Here is a 17,102-nt window from a genome sequence, read left to right as displayed (position 1 = left end):
TGTGAAGATTTTTAGCAGCTTTCTATGAGTTTGGCACTCCTTTAAGATTTTTCAAGCTGTTCAACATTCGTCACTACCACCAAGCTGTGGTTCGCTAATGGTGGAGAAAATGGTCTTGTGTGGTACCTTGTGGTACGCCTAGAAAAACAAGGTTTTGCACGTGCGTCTTTTCGCTGCTGCTGGAGTCATTGTTCCTGGTGACGTTCGAATGAGTTGAGGAACCTATGACGTGAGCAGTTTTCATGAATGAGGATTCATTTTCGATTATTCGGTTTTATTTGGTAAATTGGTAAGTATCCGGTAACCTCTCCATTATTTTCTGGCAGAAAAGTATATATACAATTTACTCGAGCGACAAAGACGAGTTAACGTGACATGGGTTTTATCTTTACGTCGATACTGTCATTATACTAATCATACTAACACAAATAAATGATATACTGGTTTGTGCTGAGTATATTGACCTTGAAAGTTCTTCCAACTTTTTTTGTGAAAGAGAGCATATGCAACCTTATGTCACATTTTGCTTGCAATGAAAGATCTGGTTTAGTTTTTTTGCAGTGTTACTATATGTCACTACAATTGACGTTTGACTTGGAATAATTGGAAGGAAAACTAAAATACTCTAGTGCAAATTGGTTTTTGGGGTGTCTATTCGTTTAAATCCAGTTGATTAGAAAACTGTTACCGAACACACCTCTTTGTATTCCATTATATTGAAGAGCTTGCTTTATCGGTGTTTTTGATTTGGATTAAAGGGGTGCCTGAAATTTAAGTATTGGCATACCTATATTAAAATACTTTTCAGTATTTATGCGAGATGGTACAAAGTGAAATATGGAGGTTTAATGATATCAATGATGTGCAAAGCTTTCAATTTGAGGTATACCTATTATGCGTGTATAATAGGAAAACATTTGCAAGAAACGTATCTTACTTCAAAAACCTACAAAACAACATGGCAAAGAAGTCATTCGAAAGCATACTTTTATCTGTTCTAGCTACGATTAAAAAAACAATGTTTAGGGCTTGCAATATTTAAATTATGGTTAACATGGCAACCCTTACGTTCAATTCCAATTTACTATTAAAAGTGCTACAAATCACCTTATAAAACATATTCGAACAACTTTTATGATGACAATGTTACACTTCAAATGAGGTGCACAAAACAGCATAGTATGGTTTCGCTACGATCAATACATTAGTGCCTATATGAGAAGCAGGACAAGCGCCTTCAGGAGGCCTAGTTGATCAACTTCATTTATCTATGGATGAGCCAAAACTACAAGTAACAGCGTTACTTTGTCCTACTGTTAAATTTCCCTTTACTTTCCATTTACAGACCTGACCTGTAGTCCTCCAGAGATTCCCAACATGAAGGTGAAGATGCTTGTTCGAAATCCGGACGAGTACATTCGTGATACCTCACGCGATCTGCATAGACATCAGCGGAATGTCGCACCCGAGCTTCATCCGATGACCGTTGTTCGAGAGTACACAGCTGCCGTTAATGCTGCCAAATTGGACCGGGTAGGAACCAAATTCTCTTTAAACTTTAAGTTTGATTTAAATGATCTGTCACCTAATTACAATGATATCGAATCCTATATATATATATATACGCATATATACATCACGCATGCTAACATGATATGTACATATATATGTCGTATCAGCTCTAATTGCATAGCTCCATATCTCACTATAGGATTACATAATAGGATTTTCTTTATATTGTTTAGTTATACTTTTAGGAAATCTTTTGACGTACCAGTTAACCCTAGCTGTGTGTATATATATTACATGTGTATATTATAAATTAAGATTATCCGCCTGCTTCAATTTCTTTTTAAATGTAGGAATTACGTGTGTCCTCGGATAGAGGCACTGTTTTTCGTAAACCTAATTCATGATCAGGCAGAGAAGACAGTAACTTTACGTGCAGTAATGGTTACTTGAGAACTGTGCAAGTGAATTCGTTAACCCTTCTGTCCATTGGCAGTTTAAAGCATGTAAAATGTTAGTTAAAGATGTTTTTGTTTAAAAATGTTTTCTCACACAGATTTTTGCAAAGCCATTTCTTTGCTCCCTTGATGGCCACCGGGATGCGGTAGAACTTCTTGCAAAACATCCTGATCGAATTTCTGGTGCCGTAAGTGCTTCTGCTGATGGTGAACTTCGCTGGTGGGATCTGAGTAACAGAAAGTGCGTCCGAGCCTTACAGGTAAGTAGCCAATGATGCAGATGTTACTAAATAAATAAAGTCAATGTTCGGCCAAAAGTCAAGGCAATGTACATAAATTACATTAGCTGCCCAGACTTATTATTCTACATTCAAAAACCCTTAGTATTTTAACACAATAAGTTCAGCTGCAACTGATGATAACTAAAGCAATTGATGTACAGTTATGTTTATTAGTATCGTACGCAGTTGATGAACAATTCTAGACAATTTTAGGGTGCCAATGTGTGCCAAATGAACTAGTTCATGTAACTAAAGCAGTAGTACTCTTTTTTTAGTTAAACTTTAAATATGTCAGTTCGATGTATTTTTGTTGTAGTTTTTGCAGTTTCTATTTTAACGCAAGTTTTAACTAACATGTTTTTCGCAGGCTCACGACGGGCCAATCCGGGGTTTGGTCTTTGGAAAAAGCGCTAACGTGCTTCTTACAGCTGGACAAGACCAAACCATCAAACAATGGCGAGGCGCGGAGATATGTCACACAATCCTGTCGAAAAGTGTCATCATGGGACTTGCACACCACTACAAGAATAATATGTTTGCAACCGCTGGCGAAACGGTACACTTTTTCGATTTACTGAAAACAATTTACTCCGAGTTTTATAGGATTAATACATTGTTTCATGTCGTACGCTTCTTGTACAGCAGTAGCGACGCCTTTATTATTAGTTGTACACAAGCATAATAATCAATTGTCAGTCAGTACCCGTAAAATTTACAGTGCATGTCGGGGCGCTGTTTTCATGCGAAGATACGCCTTTGCCTGTGTCTTAAGGACCCATTTTTCAGACCAGTGAAACATACTCTTAACTAACATTCTATATACTAATACCACGTGTTTTAAAAGAAATAGAACTATCAATTAATATACTTCGCTGTGTAACTCAGTTTGTTGACTTCTTTTAGGTGAGCTTATGGGAGGAAGGTCGAAATGAGCCGCTTCGCAGTTTTAACTGGGGCGTCGATACAATTTACAACGTAATTTTCAGTCCAATCGAATACGATCTTCTCGCATCGCTTTCCAGTGACCGTTCAATTGTTCTTTACGATATCCGAGAAGCATCTCCCTTACGTAAGGTTATCCTTGAAATGCGAAGCAATGCGCTGGCCTTTAACCCCATGCAGGTATATCCTATTCTCAATTGCTTCTATAATATAAGTAAGCTATTTTTATTCAAGTCTTTCGCATCTGAACGTAAAAACTAGTTCACAGCGTTTTCTGCTGTAACCGACCTAGCATTACCTATTAAAAGTCTTATCTAATTTTAATTTAATTATTATGTAGGCAATGCACTTTACTGTGGCAAACGAGAACTACAATCTGTATACGTTCGACATGCGCCATCTGAAGAAAGCTCTTCAGTCACACACTGACCACGTGGGAGCGGTTCTTTCCGTGGATTACTCGCCAACAGGAACTGAATTCGTTTCAGGAAGCTACGATAAAAGTGTTCGCATTTATCCAGTTGAGTCGATGCGTTCACGAGAAGTGTATCACACTAAACGGATGCAGAGGGTCACCTCTGTCATGTATTCATTGGATTCTAAGTATATACTCAGCGCTTCAGACGAAATGAATATCAGGTAAAACATCACATCTCGTCAGCCGAGAGTATTGCAAAAGATCTCACCGAACGCAATTAAGTCCACTAAGAGTAGCGATCGTTTCTGTTACCTATATTGTTTTAGCTGCTTCTCACTGAACATTCAAAGTCGCTAACTTTATTAATACTGTTAATGCCGGCTTTATGTACCATATACGTTATCGATCTATCGTCGTGTGCTATTCACTCCCAATTATTGTTTCGATTTTCGGTAGATTTCGGTAGAGCACAAATGTTTGTATTCTTTTTATTCCACCTAACCTCGTCGTACTTTTTCTGGCATGTAATAGATTGTGGAAAGCAAAAGCCTCAGAGCAGCTAGGTATCCAGTCGTTCCGCGAACGCAACACAAACAACTACAATGAAACTCTCCTCCAGCGATTCCAGCACCATCCACAAGTCAAACGGATAGTTCGCCATCGACACATACCAAAAACGTTGTACGCACAGATTCAAGAGAAGCAAACGATGGTTACCGCACGGAAACGGAAAGAGATTCGGCGAAGGTTGCATACCAGAGACAAGGATATGCGATTGCCAGGAACCCGAGAAGAGGTTATTGTTGAAGAACAAGAGTAGACTAAATATATATAGATATTATAAAATTTTATATATATACGTATTATATAGCCATGGTAATTTTTGTGCAAGCAGACGTTTGGATGTGAGAAAAAATGCAAGAAATGGCTGGGTCAGTAGTTCACTTGACCGGTGTTTCTAATGAACAATTAAATTGGATCTAAAAAGGGTGTTCCACTTACTTATTACGTGTTTCGATTGTGAGATATTTATGAATTTGTAAGAAATAACCAAAACTAAGGACTCACTCTAGAACGCTATAGCAATGCAAACACTAGGGGCTATAAGACCTTAAAGTAAAAGTTAAAAATCATCCTAGTTCATGCCAGGCATTAATTCGAGGCAGTTATAAAAAATGATAACTATACAAAGGGTTGCTATCGATGAAATCGGCGAAATATTTTCCACTGAAACCACAAATGACACCATCAGGCATAATGAAATGGGTATAGACGTGTTTGTGTAGATTCTATAAAAAATACAACTATAGCAGTTGAGTGTAAATAAATATACCTTACTATTGTAAGGTTTTCGTTGTTTTTTTTGCTGTTGGATTTATAAAGAAAAAAAAATGGTAACGCATTTCATACTTAAAAGAATCTATCGCGCTTATACAAAAATATTTTGTCCTTATATTTTGATCAAACCATTACATTTTTGAAGTCGAGACGAACATATATTTGTATATATATTGTACATATATAAACAGATGTTGTTATTAGTACTATTGTTTTTTATTTATTTATATGGGTATCTATGCCTCAAATATACTTCTGCCTGTGTACATTTTTAATACCTTTTTTCAATTAGCCCTCGAAATGTGTTTAAGAATTAAGTCCAAATGGCTTTCAAGAACAATACGGCATGGGACAATTAATTATATAACCTCATTTACAAATATATAAAAACACAAGCGAAAAAGTTGCTGTGACGTCTTAGCTAATCCTAATGCTGTCGTAGATCAAATTTATATTGTGTTGTGAGTGCTGTTACCGGCATTCTGTAGCACGTAATGTACGAGTGGCATAAAAAACTGTTCAAAAACATCTCGCCTTAGTGATTTACAGCAAGAATATTTACTGCTGAAAGTTCTTTAGGGATCTTTGTCTTTAGAACTGCTTCTATCCTCCTCCTTACGCGCGTCGTCGAGCTCGCTCATATTGACTTCAACGAATTCGTTGCACAAGCTTGTACTCGACGTTTCCATTTGGTCAAGATTTGGGTTGGCCTGAAAATATTCAAAGGAAATAACGGTCATTTAGAATAAGTTCAGATGTATAATTTATTTTTTAAAAGGAAGTTTTTAGATAACAACGAAGCTAGCTTTTTGATTAGTGGAGAATTAAGTCTCTTCGAAACGAGCACAACAGCTCAGTAACTTGAAAAAAAAGTGTCATTTTTTTCAGTAATGAATTATCGTACGCGTTTAGTATCATATTATTATAATCAAGGAAGTTAGAAAACCGATACCTGTTGCTGTTGGTGGACGCGTTGCGGTAGAGCGTTCTGCTCAAGCGTTGGAGTCGAAGAAATCCCCAAAGACCCTGGCAAAAAACCTGGAGACATTGACAGATCCGTCTGCCTTTGCGAAGGTCCGATGATTTTCAGGTAGTTTGCAGGCACAAGACCAGTGCGCTGTTCATCAACGCTACCTGTAAATTCCCCGCTTACTTTAGAGACTAACTAAGCTAGTTTGGTATAAGACATGTTAAGATCAAATTTCCGCTCCACGTTTGCGCTTGTTGAGATCTTACATACCTGACCAGTCCGCTAACACAATACGATATACAACAACAACAATAATAATAAGCTTGTATATATAAGCCGAATATCTATCATTACATTCATATTATAAATAAAACCACAAATGTGAGGTGAATATTCTTCAGTCATTATTTAATAGTAAAGCCTAATCAACTTTTGAATAACAATGACGTGATAATAAGTTCTAAAATAATTAAGTTTACTCAGACAAATAACTTCATATTTAGTTCTAACACACAGTGCAGACAGCAGAATAAGCTCCTATATTAAAGTTTTATACGCAAAACATTCGGTTTGGCGTTTACCTAGTAACCAACCGCGCACCCTGGGTTGAAGATTCTTAGGTGCGAGCCTAATCTGCGCCCCCGCTTTGAAGCTCAACTCTCTTTCACTTTCACCTTGGAAATCGTACTGTGCAACGCCTACAAAATGCGGTGCTTCCCCAGACGCCCACCGGGCTGATGATTGCACTCCGGACGAGGCAAACATTCTATATATAAGCCACGGCGCACCAAGGACTACAGCGAAGAATGAGATTACCGGCCACGAGGATCGAGGAGGGCCCTGTGTGAGGTCCGATGCAACTTGGATTGCCGCCGATTTCCAAGCACTCTCAGGGTTTCCTTTAAGAAGACCTGTGAAAACAAAGCGAATAGAGTCACAAAATAGAGAAAATCAGACAAATAGTTGCAAATTGGATGGGCAAAGATGCATGGCATCTAAGCACCATGAAAGTTCTTTGATGGTAATAGGTTAATATACTCTGTGCTTGATATTCTATACCTTTTCACTAAAATTCACTAATTCTAGCGTGTTGCTATAGCTTAAAGCTTGCAATATGCCATGAATATTTTAGTGAAATACCTTATTTTTCTTGTGATTTTTGTCGAATACATAAGCTATTGCTAAATGGCTTAAGGGTTACAGATAAAGATATATTCACAAACCCAGCATATAAAGGGTCTTGCGGATGATCCATCGTAATGTTCTGACAATGGACAGAGCTGCCAGGACCTGTCCGAGTTGGTCACGTATTCGAGAAAAATGATCCGCAACACCTGCAAAAAATGAAAATATACGTAACCGGGTCTATTTAAGGTTACAGTCATTGTTTCAACTATTCGATAATAATCCGCGGTATAAAACTTAGATGCGAACTACGCTAAGTTCTGCACATTGAATAATCTAAAAAACCAAACGTGTTTTGGACGCACTGTAGCATCGCGTCAATGCCACTTGTTGAACTGCAGGCAAATCAGACATATGTGCATTACAGAAAAATATGTACTGCTATGGGCCGGTGCACCAAACTACAGCGAAAAATACGAATTTGACGCGTTTACAATGCGTTTATTTTATGATGGTTTCATAAAATACCCGTTTGGCTCATCCCTAGTACTATCCATAGCTGATTACACTTACATGGTACGTCCATTTTGTCCATGTAGCATTTGAATCATCTGTTCAACTGATAACTTACCAATGACAGCTCTGAACGAACTGTGAAGAGCAAAGTACGTGCTTTCGAGCATCATGGAAATTGAGCTAAACGCATGTACAAGCGCTTCGACGCTTTGAAACGCTGAGCGGGTACTGTCTTCTGCGATTCGAGCCACTTCGCTGCCTCCACCCACACCGTACCCGCTAACAACGTTATATCCTCCATAACCTCCGTAACCTGTTGAACATCCAACTGCATTTAGTACATGGCCTATATAAGACTTCACTGGAAGGCGGCGCAGCTTGCTCATATTTATATCGTATCGTTGATTATAATCTTATTTTGACCATGCAAAGCTTTTTGGCAATTTAAAATAGTCATTTGATAATTTCTGAATCTTCATTATGCTTTTTTAATTTTCATCTTTACCACTTTTCGGCTACCTTGACAGGTGTAAAATAAACACTCAAATGATCTTTTTTAATTATTATTATTACTATTATAATAGCCTTCCGACTGAACACAGCTTTTACACTAGACAAAACATAGATATGAATATGCCTAGACATCGCAATTTTGACATAAACTAATCCATATTCAACACCGCTTACCACCGTATGATCCGTAACCACCGTACCCTCCCATCCCGTATCCGCCCATTCCGTGACCCATTCCTCCGTAGCGACTTATTAGAGGACTTAAATTGCTATATCCGCTACCATAGGCTCCGTACTGGCCAAGGTTAACATCAGGTCGTGGCGGAGGCGCAGGCGGTTGCACCACAGTTGTCTGGGTCTCTTGAACCGGGACTGAGGTCTGAGCTAAAGCTGGCCCTGTCGATGTAGTACTTACAGGAATCGAAGACGCTGCCTCCCAAGGTTTCAAAGGAGCTGACATGTTCTAAATGATTATAACAATATAAATAGATTTAGGTAGTATCACAGCATAGAACGTAAGTGTCAACAAAAAAAAACCAAAAGATTTCACACAGTCGGTCTTGGAGAACAATACTGGCGCGCACTCGGTCCCGAGTGACTGAGAAATTACTAAATAAAAGCTTTGTTTATATCGACGTTGTCCAAACGTGAAATCTTAATGTGTTTAATCGCTATTTTACACACCAAGTCTATGCGCACCGCTAATTTTCATGATGTTTTGGAAAATAAAATTCAACACAAGTGTGCCTGTTCCTCTAACTTATTCTACTCACAACCAGTAGTCATTACGTCAGTGCTAGTAGTTGTCTAAGCCTCAATTCCAGTACGAAACCGATAAAACGACATATATACTTCTAAACAAAAATAACCCGGAACTAACTTTGTTTGTTGTATCTGTGTGCAAGTTTGCATAACATACGATTTTAGATATGACTTCTTTACTTTATCAGCTTTTATCGGTTGAACTGAACAATCCAGCTGACTGTCTTACATTAAAATCTTAATTTTTCTCACAGGTAGTACAGTTTATTCGGATCGGTGCGCCGTTCCAATTTTTCTCGACGCTATAGTTGCACTGTACTGCCTATTGTCGGTAATCCTGAAACCAAATCATGCGAGTTTTGTTATCTATAAATAATAATCAGCCTTTGCAACGATGTTCACGTCACGTTTTACGACGATACAGGTACGCGGAAGCCAACTTTTATCTCCATTCAAAGCACGCTTTTGAAAACGTTTTTCCAAAGCCAATTATTTAAAACTTCAGTTATAAGACTCAGTAGAGAAAATTTTCTTTCTCTCGGCGACAAAAACAAGTAAGTTATGCGTTATGAACTTACGTATAAGTCCATGGCCATCAAACGCATAAATTGATTGTTCAGCTCCGTATGTGGACGACACGTACTTATTTCCCACTTAGTTCTTCTTGTCGTACCATCCTTGTTAATCACATGATAAAAAACTTCCTTAATACGAGGTTGCGAATTGACGACATCATGCTGTTTACTTTCTGATTTCTAGCGCTTTTCAATTATGGGACAAGATAAACCTGAAATTTGGATAATAACTATTGCATTGTTTGCACGGAAAATTGGTGCCGGCTGTGTGCTTTTTTCACGTAGTTATGATTATTAACTACTAGGTTGCTTGATGCTTGTTCTTTTCTACATTACACTCACTCTCAATAGTAAAAACAGCGGCAGCAGGTTTTAGTTGACGCGTTGCAAAAGACCCTCCGCTCGAGAGCAATGTCCTCGCTAGCTTTTTTCAAGTCCCGTTATTAACCTGCCAGCTAAACCATCATCTATTAAGCATCATTCCTCATATAGATTTTCCTACAACTAATGTTGCAAGAGCGCTGTGTTTCATGCTTGCTCACCATGTCAGATCCATTATCGCAACGTCAAATACCGTCCCGGTTTGCAGACGACAAAAAAAGCGTCTACGTTAGCAGTCGCCGATGGTGCAAACACCTGAGGCCTGCTGTGTGCATGTGTCGTCTATATTGCTGGTGATCGCTTGTCGAATTTCGGGCTGACTGTCTGTATCTAGCTGTAGGTGCACGGTTAGCAGCTGAAGAGACTAGCGCGTGTGTCCGCCTATTCGTTTGACCAGTGCTCTCTATGAGTTGTCCTAGCAGCTCCTATAGACAACAGATACCCGAACTGTAGGGGTCTACTTGTCTATCAGTTTGTTAGAAGAATCACTGGAAGGAACTCTGTCGAAGGAGTCGGTTCCTTCCGCCGTGTATCTCACCATAACATCTGTTACTTCGATTGGAACAGCGGTAACTGCTGAAAACACTGCTGGTAGTAGCCGTCATCTGCGGGCTGTGCCCGCCTATGTAACCCACTTGTGTGTGAATGTGTGAGCGATATGAACGATATATTAGCCTATAAGCGTCCTACGGCTGTGCGTGACAGATTGCTGTAGCCGTAACAGAAGTTGCAGTGCCTATGGTTTTTCGTTTTGTCCAAAGCCAATATCGGCCTATCTAAACAATAACGGGTAGCCATTATACCGGACTCTTTCCAGCTGCTCTGTATCAAGCTGTGTGTGTTCAGTGAAAAACCGAAATTATCTGTGGCTTGATCGTCCGTCTTTGAGTTTCTCTGAGCTCTGAGGCCCAGAACGTCACGCATATGCTAATTCTCGACGAGTGGCGGCTTTCCGCAGCAGAATAACGCCTATTACAGGCGAACGTGTGATAACTATCACGGTGCCAAAAGTGGTCCGCCCCCGTCCAGGCGCTCCAAAACCGATACAAAACAGCTGAAGTGAAGAAATTGCGTGCTCTCTCCTATTGCGCTCGTTGTCGGCGACATCAAGAGTAGCAACAACAGAAGGCTGTCATAGCAATACATGAATTGTTGTTGTTGTTGGAAGTTGGCATCAAATCTGTGAATCAGGCGTGAAAATAGCGAGTTGTCAAGCGTATAGTTTCTGTTGGCTCAATGTGTGCTTGACCAAGTCACAGAAGATATATGAAGAGAAACGAACTAAATTGATAATTTACAGATAGCTTTATAATTGCAAATTTTATAGAAAAGACGTCTTGCCGCTGTAATTTTTGCTTAATCGAAATCTACCAGAGAGTAAACATCACAATACAACAAGTCGTGGCATTTATTCCCTTGTCCAATTAACAAGATAAATAGCAACCGAAAAAAAAAACGGAAGTACTACCCCAGTCACGCCGGACTCCAACAGCTGCTGACTTACCAGCAGCTAATTAGATCCTTCCTTGCCACAGGCTTAGTGTTGTTATCTGTATTACCACTAAGCGGGTGGTGCTTGACCAAATTGAACTCGTTGAGGTGGGATCAACGGGACCAGAGGCGGATTCGAAGGTGTCGCCGACATTGCCAGAAGCCCGTGGAAAAACAGCTTCAATTAACAGTCACAGACGATGATAACGTTGGTGGAACGAGACGTCTACAAAAACAGCATCAAGTAAGAACCCAAGCTATACTGACCGATAAAGTAGGGGTGTTTCAGTGTCAGTATCCACTTCACTGCCAAATTTATTTGCTGCTGCGGAAACACCGTCGCCGCCGTTATCGACATCGGCTCCGTTAACGTTGTTAACCGAAACCACATTGGCATTAAAAGAATCGACGCCAACAGCTGTTGTTGTTGTCGCTACCAAAGCTGTTTACACAGTGGACAGTGATGCGACTGCCGCTGCTGCTGCGGTCGCCGTAACAACGAATTCTGGAGCACCGGGTGAGGTGTCATGTGGTGAGTACCTGCGAATCCTCTCAACCGCAACAGTGTGGGGTGTTGTCGAGATGCTGTCGAGGGTGCGCAGCGCCTTCTACAATGTTGTGCAAAATCTCGACGCGTTTCCGGTCGAAGATGACCAATCGGACAATGGAACGGCGAATGGTGTGGGACAGAGTAACGATTCCAGGAAACTGAAGTTCAGTTACAGCCGGCCACAATTTCTGCAACTTGACAGCAGCGAAGAAATACAGGTAAAGCTGTATATATATATGAACCGTAAATGTGCTATCAAATATTACAATGAGTAAAAATAAAACTACGCTAAAAATACAGATATGTATACAGCTGGTAAACTGGGATAAACAGCCAGGATATGGACGTTTATTTGTATGCCGGCTGAGGGTAGCAGAGGGTATGTGTGCAGCAGATCTGTGTGTTTGCGTGAGTAAAAGAAAATAAGCTTTTTGACGGCTGTTATCCAACAGAAATGGTGGAGGTCGCCAAACATGCAAACACTGTTGCAAAGTTAATGGTTTTTAATTTCCAAGTAGGGAAATGTAAGAAATAGGCCGGATGCACCAGTAATGACGATACCTTATTTTGGAACTTTCTACTGTTAATATGTGGAGTACCAGAGCAGACGTGAATCAGCAAGTTCAATTATAAGGCAGAAAATTGTGGTGTGATTAATAGTAGCAGCGGCATAATTGTAGCACTTGTTGTTCAGTTTCAAAAGCGTGATCGAATAGACTAAGTAATAACTTATAGACAAGCTAGAGGGTCGATTAAGCAGAGCATTCGCTCAAAATCAAACCATCTATGAAGCAAAAACGATTATCCCAAAGAAAAAGACTTAATAAGAAGGACTCTAACCTAGGAACGAATTGCGCGATCGCATACTAGAAGTCGAGGTGTTCCCGATTGACGTTCGTAGTTGGCATGTTTTGTCTTAGTAATCTTCGTAATCTGAAGATGAGGGCATAGGAGCCCTCATCTTCAGATTACGAAGTTGTAACATGTTTTTTTTTTACTTCGATTGTTTCTAACACCGGACGTTACTACTTTACTAGCACCCTTAATAAGCGATATATTAATGGCTGTAGTGCGGAGCCGTCCAAGTCTCGGCCATGGTGAATAAAAATATGTATTTGACTTCTAATTATAACGTTAACGAACGCTAAGCTGCCAAACGGACACATGCTGTTACCTATTTGTCACTCTGAATGCATTGTGAAACACCTTTTGGGCGTTTCCATTTTAAATTATAGTGCGCGGCCGAGTATATAATTTTTTTTTTTGTTTAGTCACAGATGCAATGCAGCATTTATCGATGGCTATCTAATTAGGGAACTTGATGATTCGATATTTTTCATTCCCACGTGCATCCCACACATCAATTTGAGATATGTCATAGCTATAGCAATATGCCATTATAAATCTCGCAATTATGCTGGAATTTTGGAGGAACATACTCGTCTTGGACTGCTACGAAAAAATAGTAGACTCATAGCATAGCGTCCAGTTTTAGTAAAAAACCAAATTTTTACAAAAGGAAGAATAGTAAACTTTTTGTTCTGAGTAATATTTAATCGCTTCATAGTAGTCACCCTTGTCCTCAGATAACATACCGGCACTTCCTAATAATAGTAGTTGGTACCAAAACGCAGACTCTCTTCTTACCCGTATGGATGATCGCTCCAAGTCTCTAAAACCTTTTTAAAACCTACCCGTCTTTCATACAAAATTTCTATTTTCAGGCTAGCGCGGATCACACGCTTCGGCCGATCCTTGTTCCTAGAAATATTTCATTATTACCATGGACTGCAGGCTATGCTGAAACGATCAATGCAGGAAAAAGCGCTCGTAATGAAGACCAGGGTGCTTGCCATGCAGGTGCGATCAGTCCTGAACGGGGATGTGCGCAGATTCTCGAGCAAGCCACACCGAACGAACTGGAGCATCATCTCGACCATTGTCGGGATTGTATACCTTATCGGTTGGTGTTGCTTTCACGTCTAAGGACTGTAATAGTGATCGTTCGTGGACTTTTTCGTCATGAGTTAACTATGGTAGTTAACGGTAGAGCGAAACCCCGACATTAAAATCCTTAGGCAGCCATAATACACTACAAAAGTTAATGAAAAACTGCGACATGTTATTTTAACTTTATTTGTAAACTTCTAGTAGAAAATCAAACCGAAGATTTTCTAATTCAGGAGAATCGCACTCATTTAAGTAATAGGAACTTTGAGAAAGAATTCAATGTTATCATTGGAGTCATTTCGGCATACTAATGCATCAATGATTCGCATTTAGAGATCACAATAGGATTTGAAATACGTCCATCAATGTTAGTGTCTACGAACTTTGACGGAGAGCTATCATGAAGGTTTACGCCATCCTTTATAGTATAGTAGATTGTTGTATGCTTGTCTGGCCTTATCTCCTAAGTGTCAACTGTTGTTAACACCCTTCAGGTATTTTGCTTTATTTGATGGCCATGCTGGTGCCGCAGTGGCGGTAGCTGCTTCCCGGACGCTTCATCGAGTTATTCATTTGCGCTTGCAGCAAATAGCTCCGTTGCTGCGGGACCGAGATAAAGATGGACGCATTCCACTGGGACCACAGTACGGGGCATATAGTTCGGCTATTTTCAACAACTGTGATTCCAAGGTTAGTAATGTGTGCACCAGTGTCTCATATAATTGATTATTTCTAATCTTTGCCCAGAACTTGTACATCAAACAAATTGTAAATCAACAAATTCACCATTATTACGATAGCTACTGTATTACAACGGCCTCCGTCAAATGACGACCTGTGTCGTATAATGTAATAGATTAACGTCTTCATGTTCTCCAGTAGCAAGTAGCAGTAAGACGAACAGCAGATCCCAATCCAGGGTTTATTTACGCGATTCGCTTACCTTTTACTTATTTAACTAATTCACTTTCTGGCGATTAATTGACAGCACGGTACAACGAACATATCTGGATGCTAAATCACAGCTTTCCTCTTAAAGGTGACTGTAGACACGCTAATCACCGGAGCGCTGGAAACGGCCTTTCTGGAAATGGACAGCCAGATAGCGCGGGACAAGAAATTGTACAAGATGCCAGGTGGATGCACGGTTCTAGTAGCGATCTTCATCTTCGGAAAGCTGTACCTTGCAAACGCGGGTGACAGCCGGGCAATTGTGTGCCGTTGCACACGCGGTGAAGTCATTCCCATGTCGCAAGACTTCACCCCTGAATCAGAACGGCATCGGGTCAAGTTGCTGGCGCAACAACGGCCCGAGCTGTTGGGTAACGACTTTACCTACCTCGAATTTTTGAAAAGACCTACAAGAGCTGATATTGGCAGGAAGCTACTATATCGAGACGTGCACATGACCGGCTGGGCCTTCAAGACGATTACCCCGGAAGATCTGCGGTTACCCGTCGTCTGTGGTGAGGGTAAACGGAGCCGTGTGCTAGCGACAATTGGCGTTACGCGAGGATTCGGCGATCACGATTTGAAATCACAGTTAAGCCCGGTGGCAATTAAACCATTTTTGAGTGCGGAACCAGAAGTTCGCATATTCGAAGTGAGTCCCGGCGACGAAATCGATGAGAATGATGTCCTCGTCATGGCTACGGACGGACTCTGGGACGTCACTAATAATGAACGGACGCTCGATATCGTCAAGCGCTCACTAAGTCATTTCTCACCAAACGCCTCCCTCGAGGAGTACAAGTACCGCTACGTGTCGGCGGCCCAAGATCTCGTCATGCAATCGCGCGGCAAGATCTCCGGCAGCAACTGGCGAACGTCCGATAACCGGCCGGCCACGGTAGATGACATATCCGTTTTTGTCATTCCGCTGCGCGACTATAAGCGCGAGTTTGAGCGTCACGTCGAGCGAATGCGCAAGCTCGAGGAGGAAGAGGAAAAGATATCGACGCTTCAGGCCGCCGATAATGGGAACGAAATAAATGGTCATCTGGAAAGAATGCCGGCAACGACAACACCAGGTAGCGTATCCCTGACCTCGCCGAAGACGACAAATGCGTTCGACACCTAGCAACAGCAAAAGCAACATCTATGAAACCTTAAAATATGTCCTACATGAAACAAAAAGAATCTGGACAGCGCTCAACATGACGACATTATGAGACTGGTATTAACAAACAATTGACTTACAGGTCAGACGGAAAGAAAAAAAAAAAAGAAAACTAGACACTTTTATCCCGCAACTGTCATTTGTTGTTGTTGTTGTTGTTGTTGTTGACGAAGGCAAGAAGCGTCCTCAAGAGATCCGCAGTGATATGTGGTGATCATGCAAGCACATAAGTGTCCAGTTTCTCGACTGTCGTTAAACAACAGATATAGCTTTCCCTCGAAAGAGGAAGATAAAATAGGCCGGCAGTCTGAGGTAGGCCAAAAGTGAAAAGGTCTCTCTTTTTGCTATATATGCTGAACTTAGCCTGGAATTCGCATCGACCTGGCTGTATTCCGGAACCTACCATGAAAATTGGCAGCCGATTTCTGGTCTAACTAAACCGGTCATAAGCAAACAATACAGATTTAATCGGCACTTGTCTATCATACGAAATCTCGCAGTATGCGACTGGGTCAAGTCCCATCGGATCTTCGTACATTTCAAGTTTTTATAACATAATTGTACTATATAGATTCGTGTATTCTTCGATTTTTAGTCGAGTCTACAATGGCGGCTGGCGGCAATTAATAAAGCCTAAATATCTAATCATTAGGGCCATATTGGGCCTGTTACGCTGTGAACGTCGACGCGTCGACTCAGTTGTCCACACTTAGCTGGTCTCTTTAAAGCCGCGTGGGTAAAACGAGGTGGGGTTTATGTAATAAAAGATTTGCAAATTGAACTAGATTTATGAAAAACTTGCACTAAATAATGAACAAGTTTTCACGGGTGTAATAACCGCTTCCAAATGTTCAGGTTGCCGTGAACATAGCGCACCTCGTGAAAACAAGTGCTCAATGAGTGATCTGTAAATGCGAAGGTAGATTGTATTAATACTATAATTATTCCTAATTATATGCTCGCATACTGTTAATTCGGGAACAAATCCTCGTACATAAATTAAAATGGAATAAAAAAATGTGACATGATCGGCTGACGGTGGCGGTTATTTTGTTTCTAATTGAAAACATTTTTTTAGTATGTAGCGGTACTATTAAAAAACGGAACGGACAGCTTCAGTATATACATCCAGTAATGTTATACTAGTAATAAATAGAACAATTCATTTACACACTATTTTCTTGTAACAAAAAAAAAAAAAATA

The 17,102-nt window shown here is 40.4% G+C and overlaps 3 protein-coding genes across 4 annotated transcripts; 2 read left to right on the top strand and 1 right to left on the bottom strand.

Moving 5' to 3' along the window:
• Nucleotides 1-128: 128 nt before the first annotated feature.
• LOC111254576 (DDB1- and CUL4-associated factor 13) lies at nt 129-4,954 on the top strand. Of its 2 annotated transcripts, XM_022815548.2 has the most exons (7): nt 129-289; nt 1,346-1,533; nt 2,066-2,227; nt 2,616-2,804; nt 3,152-3,370; nt 3,531-3,829; nt 4,140-4,954. In XM_022815548.2, the coding sequence occupies exons 2-7, from the start codon at nt 1,378-1,380 to the stop codon at nt 4,426-4,428; spliced, it is 1,314 nt and encodes a 437-aa protein (XP_022671283.1). In that variant the 5' UTR covers nt 129-289; nt 1,346-1,377; the 3' UTR covers nt 4,429-4,954. The 2 variants fall into 2 exon arrangements, with proteins under 2 accessions (XP_022671283.1, XP_086830480.1); XM_086974354.1 differs by lacking the exon at nt 3,152-3,370.
• A 186-nt stretch (nt 4,955-5,140) lies between these two features.
• Nucleotides 5,141-9,968, bottom strand: LOC111254577 (peroxisomal membrane protein PEX13-like). The gene is made up of 8 exons (XM_086974353.1): nt 9,950-9,968; nt 9,411-9,509; nt 8,245-8,533; nt 7,673-7,870; nt 7,140-7,250; nt 6,498-6,827; nt 5,899-6,080; nt 5,141-5,656 (listed from the first exon to the last, which is right to left on the bottom strand). Exons 1-8 carry the CDS (start codon nt 9,950-9,952, stop codon nt 5,522-5,524), a joined length of 1,347 nt encoding a protein of 448 aa, XP_086830479.1. The 5' UTR covers nt 9,953-9,968; the 3' UTR covers nt 5,141-5,521.
• A 134-nt stretch (nt 9,969-10,102) lies between these two features.
• Nucleotides 10,103-16,935, top strand: LOC111254574 (protein phosphatase 1H). Its single transcript, XM_022815545.2, has 4 exons — nt 10,103-12,047; nt 13,554-13,792; nt 14,274-14,469; nt 14,819-16,935. The coding sequence occupies exons 1-4, from the start codon at nt 11,862-11,864 to the stop codon at nt 15,857-15,859; spliced, it is 1,662 nt and encodes a 553-aa protein (XP_022671280.1). The 5' UTR covers nt 10,103-11,861; the 3' UTR covers nt 15,860-16,935.
• The last annotated feature ends 167 nt before the right edge of the window (nt 16,936-17,102 follow it).

The sequence above is a fragment of the Varroa destructor genome, unplaced genomic scaffold (assembly GCF_002443255.2).
Source record: "Varroa destructor unplaced genomic scaffold, Vdes_3.0 BEIS01000007.1, whole genome shotgun sequence".
Lineage (NCBI taxonomy): Eukaryota > Metazoa > Arthropoda > Arachnida > Mesostigmata > Varroidae > Varroa > Varroa destructor.
Note: the sequence above shows the minus strand (reverse complement) of the source record. Positions and strands in the feature narration are given on the sequence as shown.

Coding starts and splice junctions, on each gene's coding strand:
- LOC111254576 (XM_022815548.2), top strand. CDS start 1,378: ATGAAGGTGAAGATGCTTGTTCGAAATCCGGACGAGTACATTCGTGAT. Junction 2,228..2,615: donor AGTGCGTCCGAGCCTTACAG/GTAAGTAGCCAA, acceptor TGTTTTTCGCAG/GCTCACGACGGGCCAATCCG. Junction 2,805..3,151: donor TTGCAACCGCTGGCGAAACG/GTACACTTTTTC, acceptor GACTTCTTTTAG/GTGAGCTTATGGGAGGAAGG.
- LOC111254577 (XM_086974353.1), bottom strand. Junction 6,828..7,139: donor CAAGACCCTTTATATGCTGG/GTTTGTGAATAT, acceptor TTGTTTTCACAG/GTCTTCTTAAAGGAAACCCT. Junction 6,081..6,497: donor GGTGCGCGGTTGGTTACTAG/GTAAACGCCAAA, acceptor GGGAATTTACAG/GTAGCGTTGATGAACAGCGC.
- LOC111254574 (XM_022815545.2), top strand. CDS start 11,862: ATGCTGTCGAGGGTGCGCAGCGCCTTCTACAATGTTGTGCAAAATCTC. Junction 12,048..13,553: donor ACAGCAGCGAAGAAATACAG/GTAAAGCTGTAT, acceptor TTCTATTTTCAG/GCTAGCGCGGATCACACGCT. Junction 13,793..14,273: donor CGGGATTGTATACCTTATCG/GTTGGTGTTGCT, acceptor AACACCCTTCAG/GTATTTTGCTTTATTTGATG.